Source organism: Aptenodytes patagonicus, chromosome 16 (genome assembly GCF_965638725.1).
Source record: "Aptenodytes patagonicus chromosome 16, bAptPat1.pri.cur, whole genome shotgun sequence".
Lineage (NCBI taxonomy): Eukaryota > Metazoa > Chordata > Aves > Sphenisciformes > Spheniscidae > Aptenodytes > Aptenodytes patagonicus.
In genome coordinates, this window is record NC_134964.1 from 3,067,382 (window position 1) to 3,081,314 (window position 13,933).

Below are 13,933 nucleotides of genomic sequence, written 5' to 3' on the forward strand. Positions count from 1 at the left end.
CTTGTTTTTAATTTGAGTTTGTTCAGTTTTTATTTGCAGCTAATGGTTCTTTATGTCTTTCCTCTTGCTAGACTAGAGAGTCCTTTAGAACCTGCAATTTCCTGCCTGCAGAAGTCTTTACACCTAGTAACAAATCACCACTTGGTCTCCCTTTTGCCAAGTTAAACAGAGAAAACCCTCTTTAAGTTTGGTTGCATAAGGGGTTTCCACAGCACTTGAATGTTATGTCAGTTCTCTGCAACCTGTCTGGGTTTCAGCATCTCTTATGAAAGTGGGTACCACAACTGTGTTAGTATTGGTTTCTCCAACACAATGTAAAATAATTTCCCTCCTCTTGCTCCCAGCTCATCAAAAGACAGTCCTGCTCTCTGTAGATGTATTACTCCTTTTCCTTCTCTTTTGTATTCTTTTCTGTTTTGTGACCTTGCCTGGCGGTGCTTACAACTTATTCTGTCTGTATAGGCTTCACTTATGAAGCTGTCCAGAGGAGTCTGAGACTGTCTGCATTGTTGTTATTTATCAGCCTGTCATCTGCAAATTTCATCATCATGGTTTTGTATTTACTTCCAGTCTGTGGATGCAAACACCAAATAGCTTCAGGGAAGGACCTATCCTACCAAATCCTAACAGAGACACTGGTATTCCGCACTAATGGGTCTCTTGAGCACCCGTTAGCCTGCGTATCTCTGATATGGCAGGTTGTTTTTAGTAGTAGCCCTTTAGAGGGAACTAATTAATAGCCAGATTCATCATTTAGGAGGTTTATATAAGCAAGGAAACAGCAAAGCCTATATCTAGTGTTGTCTGTAAGGAGGCAAGGTGAAAAATTGCTGGTGTCTAGATGGCTGTGGCCAGCTGCAGAGTGAAGTAGTGGAGGACCAGGACCTGCAGAGCAAAGGGAGAGCAGGCTGGGGGAGAGGAGGGTGGCAATTTTTGAGTGGCAAGCAATTACTGAGTCACAGCAGCAAGGGTCCCTTATGCTTTGTTACTCAAGGCCCTAGACTGGGACTGAGGACAAAACAAACAGCCCTGTGCAACAGTGAGGGTGGCTTACTGAAGAGAACCCTGACTGAAGAGCTCTAACATCCCGGACCACATGGATTCTAAAAAGGCCTGAACCTGGGGGCTGGTTAAAGAGCCGGGGGTGGGTTTCAGCAGACGTGGTGGCCGCATTGCCTGGCACTGCTCAGCTGGCGCAAGTCCTGCCGCTGCATTTCATACTGTGAAGGTGTAAACTTAGGCCCCTTCCCCAGATGCAGAAAAGGCCAGTCTGTTAAAATCAGGGTGAGCGCAGTTCTGCTGCTCCCTGTATAAATCATGTGGGAACGTCTCTAATTCCACCCTGCAGCATTTACATATTTAATCTCCTTTTGCTGTTTTTTGAGGTTTCTCACAAATGCTCCTGCTTCAGGAGATCCTGCCCAAATGTCGCTGCCGCAATACAGCCTGACCTTTCCTGCAAGTGCTTGTCTTGCCATTCTCACAGCTCCCAGATGTTCCCTGCTTGCACTTCAGGGTGAGACGTGCTCACAGATTCCTGCAGTATGAAGGCGAACTGCTGAGACGAGTTGTTTATTTCAAATGGCATCTTCTGGCTGTGACTTGGATCCTGCTGTAAGATTTCGGTGGATGGAGCCAGTGTGGGGTCCCTCAGAACTCAGTTACATCTAAATCTAACAGATTTTCTTTGGGTTAACAAAATCTTTTCTGTGCTGGTCAGTTTTTGAAGAAAATTAAGTGAGGTCAGTAGAGGTCTGAGTTTCTTCTTGCCTGGAAATGGAAGCAGGATTCAGTTCCAGTCAGAAAATCTTTGCTGGAGAAAAATACCTAGCTGTTTTGGCAGCATCAGTACAAGAGCTGGCCAGGAGTCCTGAGAGGGTTCCTTGGCTGGGAGATGCCCCTGTATTGAACTCACTCACAAGAAAAGATCAGTTTCAATAAATCTCTTCTGAGGTTTGTCAGTGACCTGTCCTCTTCTCTCCTCTTCCTCCACTCCCTCTGCTACAAAAACCCTTTCCCTTCTCTTAACAGTCATTCAGATGCCTGGTCATGTAGAGCGTGTGGTCATACTCCGAGGTAATGTGAGTCCTGGGACGGCAGGCGTACTTAGTAATGCTGAGAAGGGAATTAGCTTGAGCAAAGGCTAACAAACGTTCCCCTTGCCTCTAGTTAGAGCAGCAGATTGCAGTGACTTCACTCCCCTGCACACCTTGGTATATGCCTGTGACTGGCTCCTTGCTCTGTTTTGAGCAGTGTCTGAGTTAGTCACAGGTTCCTGTTTCGCATCCTTGGCAGGATGGCGGGTGCTTCAATTTAGATGTGAATTTTGTCCCAGGCAGTATGGCTACAGAGGACTCTTTACAAGGCAGTCTGGATTTCCTTTCTGCAGTGAAGGCTGGGTCTGTCCCCATATCTGGTGCTCTCGTGTGGACATAGGTGATAGGAGGGACCTTTCACACCTTCACTGGAACAGAGGTGGGAAATGGAAAGTCCTCTTCTGCAGTAAATACAAAGCTGCTCCCAACATAGTTAGGGGTGCCTCTAGCTAACATAGCAAGAAACTTTGGGCTGAAGAAACTGAGGAAACGCATTTCCTAATTGCTGAGTTGAGTGACTTTGCCAAAATTAAAATCTTTTCTTCATACCCAGATGGCACCAAAATCAAAAAGGTTATAATATTTCAGCAAGCTCACTGCCTCTGCCTGCTTCACTCCTCTTGTAAGAGTTAAAACAAAATGACTAGATGGAGTTCAAAGAAAAATGCCCTCCTTCCATTGTAATTTTTAGGACACTTTGAATTCAGTACAAACACTAGGTCTTCTGAAAACTTTAGACTTCAGGGTTGTGTGGCAAGGCACCAAGTGAAACCCCCATTGAAGGAAATGAGCAAAGGACAGCACAGCTAACTGTATCTACAGGCACAAAAATAGCCCAGTGCATGCTGGATTTAAAACCCTTGCAAGTAAATTTTTGAGCAACCCCTGGGCTGACTGTGGGTTTCTGCCTTGGCTTTGCTGACACCAGGATTTCACCTCTGCTCTCCTCCTGTGGCTGGACTCAGCCGTGTTATCGATTCTGGCAGCCAGCAGATGGTTCTGCAGCAGCCTAGGTCTCTAAGTGTTAAGCCTTTTGACTCAGTTACTGCTCTCACTTCTTTCCTGGGTAGGGTTTAGTATCGCAGATTTTCTACCAAGACTCTGTTCGCTGTGTTCAGTCTCTATATAGAGCTGGGTTGCAAATCATTTACTCATAGCCTTAGAGCTGAGAATCCAGCCCTTCCTGGTTCCTGACCTGAGCCAGCCTGCTTACCTATAAAGTGTGTGTCACAAAGCCTCAGCCGTTCACCTCTGTGTTGCATCCAGAACTTACGTTTTGAACCAGAGGCTCTCTGGTGGAAGAATATTCTGCCTCGCTTTATTGTCCACGGCTTTGTACTGCTAATTCCTGCTCATTAATATGCATCTCTGCCTTGGTCAGTTTTGATTTCAAAATTGTTTCTTCACATTGAACCTTGTCCCTTTATTGTCATTGTAGAGACTCTTTAAAGTGTTCCTAGCCTACTTTTATGTGTCAAGAAAGCAGCAGGGGGCAAACATGTCTTTGCAGCACAGTCCATATAGCTGAGAAACCCAACAGAGAGGAGGCTAATGCTTTGGCTGAAGTGACCTGTTACTGCAGTGGAGAAATATGTTTGCATTGAAAGGATCATCACCCAAGCAAGTTAAACAATAGAGACAGAGGGTTTGGTTTTCTCCAGTTGTTTCCCAAAGCAAAAATGATTTATGTCTTCTTTCTGAGACTATTGGATGTCTACTGAAGGGTTCCTTAGAGAGACCCTTGCAGCTGCCAAAAGAACTGGCTAGATTATTGAGCCTGCAGCTAATATTTTCTGTCCTTGCCTTCTTCCTATGATGAAGAACTAGTTTGCAATCCAGACCTTGTCTGTGCTGTCCCACATGGTGGGGGACTGCTCTGTGCAGCAATACAGAAAAAAGTGTTTGTCCCCAGCTCAAAACACCATCTCTAGCTCGTTGTGATGGCTTATGATGTTAAGCTCTGGAGCACATGGTATGTTCTCTATGCTGCCTGTAGGTATCACAACAATCATGTGGTCGTTTCAGCACTGAATTTTGGCAGCAGTTCGTTTTGCAGTCCTGTGTCCCTTGCAATGGGATCAGCAGAGGAGGCAGAGCCCAGCACTGCCTAGAGATGCAGGGGGCTCAGTAATCTGACAGTGCCCAGGACTGGTGCAGCTTGCATATTCCACATGTGCAAAAACGGGCTGCATTGCCCATTCCATTAATGGGGCTGAAAGGCTGCTGCTTCTTCCTCTTTTGCTAGTAGACTACCGTAGTTGTAAGCCCAGGGGGTTGCTGACTGCAAAAAAGGGTTCGATGTCATGCAGCCTGGCAGTTAGGCTGACAAGCCCTTAACATTTCCCAAGGCAATAAATAAGCGTTACAACTTCTGATTAATTGCTGGGAGCCAACCCTTTCTGAGAAGGAGAAGGATAGGACATTATTTCTCTACAAAGTGAAGCAGTAGGATGGTTGACGCAGTATAGACAGCAGAGAAGATTTAGGGGTAGCTGTGATGGCATAGTTTATTTGGCCACAGCTTGAAATTGAGCTTAATTTTAAGTAATGCCTTCAGTCTGAAATTAACTAGGAAGAGCTTCTTGCCTTATCCCAGAAAGCTACTGGTAAAAATGTACGATCAAGTGCACTACAGGCTCAAAACTGTGCAAATATGCAGGGATTTATGTACAACACGTGTATATTAATGCACAAACTCTATGCAAGTATCCACCTAAATGTAGTCCCAGTTGATCAAAATCCTTGTAGCTCCTGACCTGTGCTGGGAGCTGTGTTGATTAGAACTGGCTGAAGATGTGAGCACTAGTGGCATAAATTCCATCAGGCTGTTCTGTAAATTCTTCATCATCTCCTGCACTGATGTCAGTTATTTGCACTATAAAATCTAATTGAAAACCTGCAAAATTAGATTTAGGGGAAACTGGAGCCTGAAGCACTTTGCTCAGGTGATAATTTCATTTACTGTTAAGACATTGTTTAGACCTAAATGTGAATGTATTCTCTTTCTTCCATAATACACACACCCAGGCATATAACTTCTTATTTAATTTGATTAAAAAAAATGTAATTGTATATGGCTGAGCAACTGGTAGACTGAAATTATTGGATCAACTTTGAGAAATAAACTTAATGTGCCAGATTCACTGGAAACACCCAGTGACACTACTGTGTTATAGCACAATATTAAATAGTGTAGAGGCTTCCCAGCTGGCTGCAAGAATCTGTACATTAAAACCTAAAACACACTTTGTTGCCTCTTAGCAAGAGACCTACAGGAAACAGGATTCTCTAAAGAAAACCTGCAAGCGTAGTATTTACTTACATTACAATGATGGGAGCTTGCCATTTGTCAAAGAGAGTTACAAGCTGATCTTGTAACCTGGAAGACTGGTGTCTGATTAGATTTTGTTGCTGTATCCATGAGGGGACAGATCCTCAGCTAGCGGCCACACCAAAGTCATCTTCAAAGCCTCTGGAGCCAGGTTGAGTTACAGCAGCTGACACATCTGCCACGTAATTAAGCTACTACAGTGGTCAGGAAGATTTTCAGCTGTAAAATCTTGCTGCTCCGAGCCTCAATGGCCTGTTTGATTATACTGTTTTGAATGCACCCAAAAACAGTTTTAAGAAAGGAATTTCTGCCACCACTTCATCTTTGTATAACATCTATGTTGTTTGTGAAGGTGAGCAGGGATAACACTGACCCAGCTTTCCCATATCAAGCGTGTCTCTACTGAATTGGTTTCAGTAAGGATTTCCAGCTAGTCTGGTATGCATTAAACGCACACTGCAGTTTCTGGTGAAGTGGCTATGTTTTGGGAACAGAAACATGTCTTCTGCTGCTATAAATTAGTGGGGCTACAGTAATCGCTTGTGATACCAGATGTAGGAATTTGATCATGAATCGCATGATAGCTGACAGATGGGTTCTGCTGCCCGGCTGGCAGGACTTGAGTTGTTGAAGCCTTCTGCAATAAGAAGGTTTTAAGAAGATTTCTAACTTGTTATGGGCTCTGAACTCGTCGTACAGCTCCTTATTTGCCCTGCCTACATGAGCTGATTTTTTTTTTCCCCCCTAAGAAAAGGAGAGTGGAAAGGATTCAATGTCAGGATCAAATTGTTCCTTTCTCATTCAACATAGAATTTTGCATGTGAGTAAAAATTTTGTCATTTTCTCATCCAGATTTGCTTGTTCTAAATGAGGCCTTCGTCTGATCATGGCATTTATTGGCATAGAGAGAATTTATAAGCACTGAGAGAATCTGAAGGAAGAAGTGTCATGCGCACACATTAGTGTATTATCTGCAGGGCTTTAAGAAACTGCTAGGGTTTTGCTAGCGTGTTAAAAAAAAAAAAGAAAACACCAGAAAATTGAGAAACTGGGTCATCTGGATTCATTCGCTGCATATCTTTCCAGCTGGGCTTTTGTTGCTGCTCAGACTGGCATATCTGAGCTCACATTGTAGTCACCAGGACTGTGCAGCATCCTACGTGCCTGCTGTCTTTGCCTCCTACGCTGATCTTGTTTATATTCCAGGGTGTCTGGAGGGCCCAGATCAAGGTCAGAGTTGTGCTGCAGCTGACTGTGAGCTTGCTTACGAGCCGCCTCTGCCTCAGTGAGGGTACCTGCTAGGTACAACAGGCAGAGGCACAGGGACACGAGGGGACTTATATAATGTCATGCAGCATATTTATCACAGAGAGGAGAACAGGCAGCTGGGGTGTCCCAGCGCTGTGCCCACCTCCCTGGACTGTTCTGCCTCTCTCCTTATTCTTCTTCAGCTACTTATTTCTCTATTCTTTTATTCTAGACAGCACAACACACAACAGCCTCTCCTGTCTAGACTGCTTTTCTCCCTCTTCCCAAAACACTCCTGAAAAATCTGCCAGACCTTCTTTGGGGCAAATGCCAGTTTGGTGGCTGTGTTTAAATTCAGTGTAATCTCATTTTATGGTGAGTAGTGATCAGAAAGGCTAAACTGTGAAGCTGAGATTATAAGCATTAAGTGCTTGTTTGCATAGTGTACTGAACAGAACCGTTCTCTGTCTTATCACATAAATTTTTTTGTGCTGTTAATATACTTCTGTTTTCCTATACAAAACTTGTATTCTCTGCTGTGGCAAGAAAGTTTCGTTTGATCCCAAGTGCCCAATGAGTTTTCTCTCCTATAGTCTGGATTCTTCAGGGAATGAGGCTACTATGGGCTGTGCACATCTTTGTCTGTCCTTTCTCCTTCCCCAATAACTTTTGATAAGAGGGATGGAGATCACTAAAGTTTTAAGTTCCTATGAGCTGCATACACAGCAAGGGCTCCTAGGGATGGAGATTCTATTACCACCCTGCTCTAAGACAAGAGGCTGGGTAACAGATTCACCCCTTATCAAGCTCTTGAGATCCACATAGGAGAGTATTAATGTGTCGCAGCTGCAGAAGTTTTGGTCAGAGCACATGCCTTACTCAGCACCAGATAATCCAACTATAAGACATGATTTCTCCTTGCAAAACGATTTCTTGGCTGATTCAAGTGAACATTACAGGTATTCCTCCACCTGGGGTCTTCTGTAGAAGATACAGATCAACTGAGCAACAGATGATGCACCAAGCTCAACACATATTTTATGATCTTTTCTTTTAGGTGGAAAAACTGGCAAAGTACTTGGACCCAAATGATTTGGGAAGAATCAATTTTAAGGACTTCTGTCATGGAGTTTTTGCTATCAAAGGTATGTGCATATTTCTTAAAAATAATCCACTTCAGTTCCACTAATGTTTCTCTGGTTGCAGAAAATGTAACGATCAAAGACATCCTCTCTTTTGACTGTGGTTATTTGTAGTGACAGTAGGGCAACTCTGGGAATAGAACCAGTATATTTTTCCTTTTTGTGCATCTCATGTATCAATGGTGAGCAATGCTAGAGTTCCTACATCCACAGGTGCTTGTGTATTGGTTTACTGTTAGTTTTTCAGAACAAATGTGATGTGGTTTAAAGACAAATGTAGCAGAATAAAGAGTAGCTTTGTGGTTAGCAGGCAGTGCCAAAGTCTGATACTTCCAGGTTCTCATCTGGTTCTGCTGTTGATTTACCTAGGGAAGTTAGAGAGCCCTTGGGCTTCAGTTTCTCTACTAGGAAATTTAAGATGATTATACTCTTCTTGAGGTATCTGCAAGGTATAGTTAATTCATGTTTTCAAAGTACTTGGGGACATGTATTGGAATTACAGGTTGGCCATGCAAGCCCGGAAGATAGAGACCAGGTAGATCAAACCATGTCTTTTGCAAGGAAACACAGTCCTTGACAGAAGACACAGACATTATTATGCTTTATAGCTTAGCCAAAGGGCAACGAAGCAAACAGTGAAGAGAGACTTTAGCTGTTTTGCTGCTGATTAGTTTTCTAGCTTCCCATAGCAAAATAATCCAGCCCGTCCTTTTCTGGACACGTAGTATGTCCTTAGTAAAGTGCCAGAGTGCTGTCACAGCCCAGAGGCTTCACTTCAGGGACGAGGTGAATGTCACAGCGATCATAGTGTGGTTCCAGGAGAAGCCCCTGGAGAGTCTGCTACGATGAGATTATTACAAAGCCATAATGATGCAAGAATGTAACACCGCAGCAATTTTAATTAAAGTTTATGGCAGCTGAGGACAGTGTATAATTATGTAAAATTACAGCGAGAAGCTGCTCTCAGTCCATGTTCATGGAGACACCTTCCAAGGTGATACTGGTGTGTTTGAAGAGAAGGCAATAGAAAGCCCAGAAGGAAAGTTAATACATTAGTGTATAGACATTAAAGTCTATACTAGAGGTTTTCCTTGTCCAGGAAATGCTGTAGCGAACTGGGTTCTGGGTTAAATAAGACACAAGCTCTGTAAATCATCTGGTAGTCCTCTGTAATTCGCAGTCTAAAGATGTGCACAAATGCACAAAATATGATCAGGAAGGGATAGATGTGACCCAGAAGAACATCTCTTCTGTAATAACTGTGCCCTTGTCCACAGTGGGCAGTACCCTCAGTGAAGCAGTGGGCAGCTACATTTCCTTTACTGTGAGGGACAGCATGTGCATATTGACAGTTACTGGAGAGTGATGATGCCTTGGGAGTTTTCATCCTTGCTCATCTTGTGGGAACTGATCCATGTATTCATATCCTAAGATCTAGTCCTGCAAAGACGTGACTGAATCAGGCTCTCTGGAATACCTTGTACTCCAAGTTTATGGATAGCTTAAAGCCCTTATGTGAAGCATATTATAGGTAGGGTGCAAATCATATGCTTGATGTATATTGGTATGTATATGTGAACAGATACAGAGAAATCATCCAATTCTGCAGCATCACCTAGAGCTCTCTTAGCACATCATTAACATTGTCAACACTTACACAGTGTCAGTGCCAAGCGAGTATAATCGCAGGAGCAGTTGCATCTATTTCTGATAAGACATTGTTATGCAAGCTTTCACAGCATCTCTTTAGAAAAGCTGGTTCTATTGCTCACCTCACAGCATGGAAGTTTTATTGGTCTTTAGCTACCAGCCATACTTTTCTTAAAAATGAACTTGGTCATATTAAAGTTCAGAAAGGGTATGTCTACCTTTCAGAAGGGAAAGCCTCCACCATGCTGTTACCTCTCACTTTTCAGTGCAGCCACATCCCAGGGGTAGCAGGAGGCTTGTTATCAAACAAAAGCTATTTGTCTTGGCAGCAACAGATTATAAATATGATTCTTTGACATCTCAGCCTATTGCAATTGCTTGGGGCAATCAGATTAATAGAGCAAAATGAGATCCTACTATAAATCCAGCGTGTTTTTCAGTAATGGAGTATGAAGCCGTGTTATTCTTAGCACTGGAAGCCAAATGTTTAAATTCAAGCTTTACTATCCTAATGCCTTGCCGTATTTCTTATTTATGAGACTTCAGATTAATTTGTCTCATATATGCTTGCCTTTATAGTATGCTGAAGAAATTTTTTGCTGCACAGAGGCGATACAGTGGTTTTTTGGTAGTTCAGTGCCTTGAATTTGTTTAAAGCATGAGGTTTGAAGCATCTAGCACAACAGATTCAAATCTCAGTGGTAAAGAATTGACCTCTGATGACATCGATTTGAGCATTTCAGATCCAGGTATGGATCTTAGCAAAAAACTAAATGTTGGAACCTGAAAAAATCCCAAACATCGGAGTGTTCAATGTCTGCTCTGTAACTGGTTGGTAGCAGCTCTCACTGCAAGGAGAAACCCCAAACCCTGGATCTAAAATCTGCAGCTTGGCCTCTCTCCTCCATAAACCAGGGCATTGTTCACTCTTGCATGGTACAAATGAAAAGTGTTGTGTTCCTTTACAAGTGGACATCAAGCCTTGCCTCCTCCTTAGTGCTTCTGAGCTGGATAAACCTCATGACATATGAGTCATGTACCTCCACAGCAGCTGCTGGGACTATCAGGTGGAAAGGGCAATTAATCTTCAGCTGCTGAGTAGCAGGAACTGTGGGGAAGGATGTGCTGAGGAGTCTCATTAACAGCAGGGACCTTTGGAAGTGATGGAGAGGACTTTTTCAAGCAGAGATATCTATGCTAGAGGGGAGAAGTGCGTGGGAGGATCTCATTCCCACTGTGTCCCTGGGGTGGAATACTGGACAGGCAGGGTGCTTTCTATTTATGGAAAGCTTTGCTTCTTTTTGCTGGTCCTTTGTGGATTAAAGGACTTTGCCTCAGCATCTGTGCTGAGCCCCTGCTGTCTAGGCTGCTTTCCCCACGCAATTAGTCCCTGCCAGAGCCAGGGACAGGCTTGCCATCAAATTTAAAGCTTTGCAGCAATTTCATCAGAATGCCAGAATATGAAGGTTTTATTCCTGCTGAAGCTGCCCTCTCTGTCTGCTCACTGCATGGCTTTATTTCTAATAACTGCATCAGTCTGGAGAGCAATTGCCATGAAATAACACCTGTACCCTCTTATCTAGCAGCTGTGTCAAAGCCAGTATAGTCTAAGAAGTGGCACTGCTTAGAGACTTTGAGAGCAGCCAGAACATCACTCAAAGGCTGAATTCCTATTGATTTCAGCAGGGTCAGCGTGGGATCCATTACTGTTTGCTCAGTGGAGTCAATGACTGTTTTTGCTGGACTGAATTTATTGTACTGATCCAGTAAATATTTTCTGCCACTTGTGATACTTAAAGGCTTGAGTGGAACTGTTCTTTCTAATGTGCTATGCGGGCTGGTAGGTTCCACAGTCAGACGTGTTTGCAGGACCAGGCTCTTCGTATGTTTAGCAGGCTCTAATTAAGTCTGACCTGTTCCTTCTATTTTAAGATTTATGTTGTCTTTCCAATAGTCTCTCTGCTTTGATATTTCACTTAAAAAAAACCCCAAACTCTGACAAATAAAGGGTGAGCTCCCCCTACTGACCTTGGTGTTGCAGCTCACAAATTAATGCAGAATTAAAAGATAAAGGCAAATGTATTCCAACTTTACAGCTTATTTTAACCATGAAAACAACACTGACCACTGTGTACTAATGGGAGGGTAATGGCTTTCATAATGGGAGAGACTGAGCCACGTTAGCACAGCACATTTCTGCAATAATGAATCTTTGTGCTTTAGCAGAATCACTGTTTTTTCAGATGAAATCATACAGCCTGTTTTTCTCCTGGAACAAGAGAGTCTTTTCCTCATCTTGTAGAAGTTCTCAGGACATTTAAGTTATGCTCTGTTACAATATTTGAAAATGGAGAGTTGTAGGAGCTCCTTCATATTCATTAACGGTGTGGAAGAAGCACAGTTGTGAATTTATATGCTTCCCCACCTGCAGTAATAGTAACCTTCGAATCTTCAAAATAGTAACACAGACCATTATGTGCCTTCAAAAATCCATCTCTGCTTCCCTGGATCTTTAGGCATCTAATTACTGCAGTTGGCCAGAAAGCTTCTAGAAGCAGTCTTTATGTGAGCAGGTAAAAGTTAAAAAGTAGATATGTTTCTCCATGAGTTCCTAGCAATTTTGATGAAAATTCCAAGAATACAGATTTGCCCAAAGCTTTAAAGAAATGTTCAAAAAGGGAAGTTGGCTGTTCTGGTAGCTCAGACTGTGACAGGTTATCTGGACTGTGAAAGAATATGAAAATAATATAGTATGAAATTTGATGGATTTTTTTCAAAACAAAGTTTTCCAAAGTAGAATATTTCTGGCCTTCTGTTTCACTGGAATTTTTATTTTTTCAATTTGCTTTTATAGTTTCATTCAGATGCTCCAAACAAACATATTTCTCACAAAACCAGTGCCAAGTTTTGACCATCTCTTTTAACTAACTTTAAAATCTAATTTGCAGTCCCATAGCTGAGAGTAGTATTGTACCAGCTTTGTCTTGAAGATCCAGTATGGAATAAGAGATGGATATGTTGCAGTCATGTAAAAGGAGTTTATCTTTATTTGCTAGACAGCAGTATTTGTAATATGTACCAATACCTAAAACCAGGATGGCTGCACTAGCACAGGAATTTCAGTAAAGCACTGCAGAAAACCTCAAAGTCTTTACGAACCCATTTAGGCTTGTAGGTATAGATCTCAAACTTCACAGTATGCCATAACTGGAGATGATTTGATGAATCTATCCATTCTTTTAAGAATAACTTATTGACAGGAGCAGTACCTGGGATGGCTCCAAGAAGAAGGACTGTCACATAAATGTGAAGAGCTGAGCTCTCCTGTTGTAAATTACACTATAGCGGTTTAATGAACTGAAGTTAGTTACTCTTAAAAGTACTTCAGAGTTTTCTAAGACTCAACTAAATTTTACTAAATACAGCCTGAAACCATAAATGAGTCTAATACACCATTAAAGATGCAAGGGCAGATGAAGTAAAAAGTTACTGCTCTCAGGAAAAATGCCAGGAACTAACTACATTCAATTAGGTAACCAGATTTGATTTCCTATAGTATTAAAATTGCTTAATTGCCTGTGAAAATTGCCTGATGCAGTATGGGTTAAATCTCCTTCTTGGAGCATTTGCAGGAAATCACTTTGCCACAATTGTGTTTATTTGTGGCCAGAATGTCTGTTTGCAAATTGACTGTTTGTTAGGGTGTGAAAACCAATTTTTTTAAAATGAAACTGAAGGTAAATTTGTAAAATTATCTTGTAAGAGAATTCATGTCTGGCATCCTGAGTGAACTGAAAAAGTCAAAGGTTCATGTCTTCCCCCTTCAGTGACTTGTAAAACACTTTCATCATCTTTGCTTAGGACTAAAGATGATCCTGTCCTGCCTCTGGACAGCCAGCACTGTGTTTTGAGAGTTTACGAGTCTTAGCCAGGTATTTTCAAGAAAGGAAAAATCTTAGCTGGCTATTTTCACAAAAAAAAAGGATAAATGACCTAGTGGTTTTGGTGCTACTTAGAATTCTTGTTCTGCAGCAGAATTCTTCTGACCAGGACAGGTCACTTGCCATTTTACTTCACTTTGCCCTGCAAAGTGCAAATAATTCCAAGCTCATGTGCTACTCCCTAACCCAGTTCTGGCCAAATGAACTGTGTTTGCTTATGCATTTTTAATATTAGGATAAAGAGTTTTTAACTCAGCTAATTTTGACAAACCAGCCTAGAGAGTGACTCAGTGCTTTGTTAAACAAGAACTGATACACGTCTATGTGTCAAACAGTCTTCTGAGTGACACAGAGAAGCTGCCTCTGTGCTGGCTCATCAGGTGTCTTTAGCTAGAGAAGAAAATTCAGCAGCTTCTGGCCATTCTCATTTTGTGACCTGATAGTTATTCTTTCTCCAGATACAAGATTGTTCCTGATCTGTGTCACCCTGCACAGTTATTTATATAATGCACAGTCCTTTAGCAG

General features: G+C 42.3%; 1 protein-coding gene across 3 annotated transcripts in view; it reads left to right on the forward strand.

Moving 5' to 3' along the window:
* The window catches only part of RAB11FIP4 (RAB11 family interacting protein 4), a 128,156-nt gene that overhangs the window by 37,430 nt on the left and 76,793 nt on the right, over positions 1–13,933 (forward strand). For all 3 annotated transcript variants that reach the window (XM_076353992.1, XM_076353994.1, XM_076353993.1), the window contains exon 2: positions 7,733–7,820. In XM_076353992.1, coding sequence (XP_076210107.1) covers positions 7,733–7,820 — 88 coding nt within the window. The remainder of the gene's footprint in view (positions 1–7,732; positions 7,821–13,933) is intronic.